The 4,011-nt window shown below is 35.6% G+C and overlaps 1 protein-coding gene across 1 annotated transcript in view; it reads right to left on the bottom strand.

Moving 5' to 3' along the window:
* Window positions 1-1,745: 1,745 nt before the first annotated feature.
* The window catches only part of LOC137971170 (centromere protein X-like), a 5,182-nt gene continuing 2,916 nt past the window's right edge, over window positions 1,746-4,011 (bottom strand). Inside the window, exons 5-6 of the mRNA XM_068817918.1 lie at window positions 3,156-3,212; window positions 1,746-2,626 (exon numbers count right to left, since the gene is read on the bottom strand). Of these exons, the coding sequence (XP_068674019.1) occupies window positions 2,612-2,626; window positions 3,156-3,212 (72 nt within the window). The 3' untranslated portion in view covers window positions 1,746-2,611. The remainder of the gene's footprint in view (window positions 2,627-3,155; window positions 3,213-4,011) is intronic.

The following is a 4,011-nucleotide window of genomic DNA, read 5'->3' as shown; positions in this document are numbered from 1 at the left end:
GGTGGAGCTTTGATGCACACTGTTTCGACGATTGAAAATGCCAACTGCATCTTATCTTAACAATAACAACTTCACAAGAGCGCTGATTCAAATTGGGGGACACTAACGAAATTAATTCGAATCAAATAAATTGAAATCAAATATTGGTTTTTGTGGAGAGGGGAAAACCGGACTACCCAGAGAAAAACCTCTTGGAGCAGAGAAGAGAATCAACAAACTCAAACTAGATATGACGCCGAGTCCGAGAATCAAACCCGGGCCAGTGATTGGTGGGAGGCGAGTGATCTCATCGATCACCACTGCGCCATCCCTGCACCCCAAGACCTTTTTAAAACCTCATCTCTGACACGAAATTCTGTCACAAATCTAAAACGTAAGAGTGAACAAGTTTATTGAACTACTGCCAAATACTGAGACTTTAGAATAGTTATTTTTGTAGAACTGTTTAGGACTGGAATGCATTGCAAGGCGAAATTGTTAATATTTCATCTGCAGACCAATTTTAAAAAAGTCTTATTTGAGCATTTTAGCCAAAAAACATAGGTATAACATACCTGAGAGAAAAGAGAAATATACCATAAGTAGTGATCAATAATTATTGGAACAGTTATGTGAAATCAATATTAAATTACATAATATTAACAAAAAATAAAGCAAATAAAAATATTGTGACACCTTATTTCTGCACGTTATCATCTCACTTTTTCCTATTAAATTACGTTATTTAGAATCAGGGTTTATCAAGGGGAAGGGGATGATGCAGTGGTGAGAGCACTGGCCACGCGGTAGGTTTCTTTTACAGGTCACAGGTCACCGTTCTAACAATGATAAAACAACCCTAACCCTTTTCAATGGTAACCCAGGGGGCGTGGAGACTGGGAGGGGCTAAGGGGGGCTATAGCCCCCACTTTTTTCCCCTCACCTCTCCCCCACACACTTCTATGATCAATACCAAAACCTAAGGGTATTCCCCTCCCCTCATCTCAAAGCTCTAGGGAATAAGGATTTGTACAAGTTTATTCCCCAGAGCCTTGAGATGATGCCTTTTGTTTAGGACTGAATTTTAATATATCGAAAGTGGTCTATTTCAACACATCCTTGTCAGACGATCCAAGGGCTACCAGCCCACACTCAACCACCCAAGAATGGAGAAGACAGGTTCCAGTACGGCCCATCCCCACTTTCCCCCCTCCCCATTCAACACACTTATCCCACCCTCATCAAAATTCAGTGATTTTAGGCACCATAAACTTTTCCTCTATGATATCACTAGTCATAATGATTTACTTGGTTTCAATACATCATCTACTTTTTCTAAAAATATAATATTCTTAAAATTAAGCAAAGCAAGAATTTGGTCTCCTTTCCATCTCGTGTGATAAAGGAGGAAAGAGAGAGCCTGGGTTACAGCTTGATCACATCTTCTAACTTAGAGCTGCTTGACCACCATAGCTGCTGAGGGTTGGACACAAAGGCCAACTGGCTTATCCTGTCTTGGCAGCTTAGAGGGCTTAGATGAAGGCACGGATTGCATAAAATGTGGCAGGAACAAAGAAAAATGGCAAAATGGCCAAGAGCGATGGGACATTAAATTTTAATGTTCTTGGGACAAGTTAAACGCCTTCTGTGAAGAGAGGGAAAGTTTGTTTTCATCTATGATGGTTGGGCAAGCATTATGGTAGCAACAACAACTGAAAAACTAGTTAGTTCTTAAAGCGGTGAGAACAGAAAGACATCAAGCTTCCCACAGAAAAACCATTTATTAATAAGTAACAAAGAAGCTAAAAAGGGAAAATAGCTAAAATAGGAAATTCCACTAAAAACACTTAAAAGTAGTTGAAAGTAGCAACCCCTTCAATAATGTCACTTGGATAATAAAATCTATTGTCTTTAATGTAACATTTAATGTAATGGAGTGGGTAAACACAAATACACCTTACTTGAGGATCGATTGATTAACAAAACTACAGCGAAATATCAAACAATATTGTCTCCTGAAAAACAGCAACTGGAATGTGGAAAAAACTCCAATACGGTACTGTAAGGTATACGGCAAATATTGTATCAGAGGGTCACAGGTTCAAACCCCATTGAAGTCCTGAATTTTTCAGGCTTCTCTACGCAATTGCTAAAATTGTGTTCATAATTGCGAGGATCATAGCTTTACTCTGTTTCATATATCATTTCATCATAGTATATTTTCTATTGTAATAATAATCATTATTATGTTTTTTTTTGTTTTAGGCAAGAGTACAATAAATTGTTGTAGTTGCACTAATGATTATCATTAGGAACAAATAAAACCTAAGCCACCAACATTCTGATATTTTGAAATTAGCCAAGTTATTTACCACTTGCAAAATGGCTTGATATAAACTATGTACATATTAGTTCAAATAACAGCAATTTGGTGGACATAACCCAGAGTGTATTGCACATGTAGAAAAAATATGAGAACATACAGAAAGACATCTGGGCCCTGGTATATCATGAGCTGAAATTACAAGTCATTTTGTAAACCACAAGTTATTTTCTTAAGTTGCAAGTCAAGGTTTGTCTCATTTAAATTCTGTTGAAAACTTGTTTCTTCCTTCATTGCCCATTAATCTGATTAAAAGTCAAGAAGCTGTGAAATAATAAAACAGAAATATGGATTAGTATTAATATGAACATCAGTAATGAAAAACACCATGACTACAGTAATATCCCAATGCAGTTTTTACTTATTTTGCGTGAACTAAAAATATTGATATTCCTAGATTTAATTCTGTATTGTATGGTAAACATTCTCTTAGATACCTTGGACCCTTTTTATGGAATAAGCTCGATTAAAACATCACTGAAACGAGCAGTCTATCTAAGTTTAAGTTTCATATTAGATGTAAGGATCTTACTGAACTGATAAATGGCAACAATTGCCCCGCGTGCGTAATTTGCACTTCTTAAGATGTGCCCGTGTTGTTAGAATTATTTTGATTATTTTAGGATATTGTAAATGTATATAAAAATTTATAGCTTACTTCTTATTTATTAGTTATCATAATATTTATTATTTATGTTATCTTTATGTTGTGTCCCCAATTAGCGCGAGCTAAATACATCGACACATGAATAAAGTTCATCATCATCATCATCATCATCATCATATTGCTTACCAACTGTGGCAGTATTTTTTCAAGATGTTCTGTTTCCACAGATGGTGAAGATTCAACCTTTTGGAAAATACAATGCATTATGTCATTGAACATTATACAAGACAAAATTAAGTGAACTTTTCTTGTAACGATTATTACACTCAGTAACACAAATCCCTTTTAAAGTGTTGAAAACAGTTGCAAAACACTTTACCATCGATTTATGCCAGAGGCAGAGTGCAATATGCATGTAGATCTGTATACACTGCATTATATCTCACCAATTTAGATACTACTGGTAACATCTTTTTAAAGGTCTGCATCATTTTCCATATCAAGCAAAAGCTGGCTTCAACACATTGTTATTATTATTATTATTATTATTATTATTATTATTATTAGTAGTAGTAGTAGTAGTAGTAGTATCATTAATTTAACTCAAAAAATGATGTAGTCTTGTCAGTCACTTTGGTCCTGATGTAACATCAATCATCAAAATTAGTAATGTTTCTGTAATTACCCAGCCTTTATTTAAAAAAGGATTGGTTTCCATGTGACACAATGACAGACACTCTGTTAAAGTGCCCCCGTGATAAAAAAAAATCCCTTCCTTTTTTCCTTCATATTTTGAAAGTGCTTGCTTAACACCTGACTGGCAAAATTTTGAGCTTTGACTTTTATCCAAATGCCGTTTACTTTGAGTGTAAGTTTTGGATTTCACAGTCCGCCATTACTCACGTTCAAAACTGACCTATTGGACCTCAGAGGGTTGGCTCCACGGAAAAGTGACGTCAAAGGCTCACCAGCTTAAAAATGGCAGTGCGTGAATGCAGCTTATTTATTATATAAGCAAATGTGAGTTTAAAAGTGTAGTTGC

The sequence above is a fragment of the Montipora foliosa genome, chromosome 9 (genome assembly GCF_036669935.1).
Source record: "Montipora foliosa isolate CH-2021 chromosome 9, ASM3666993v2, whole genome shotgun sequence".
Taxonomy (NCBI): domain Eukaryota; kingdom Metazoa; phylum Cnidaria; class Anthozoa; order Scleractinia; family Acroporidae; genus Montipora; species Montipora foliosa.
This window is presented reverse-complemented; position numbering and strand designations above follow the sequence as displayed.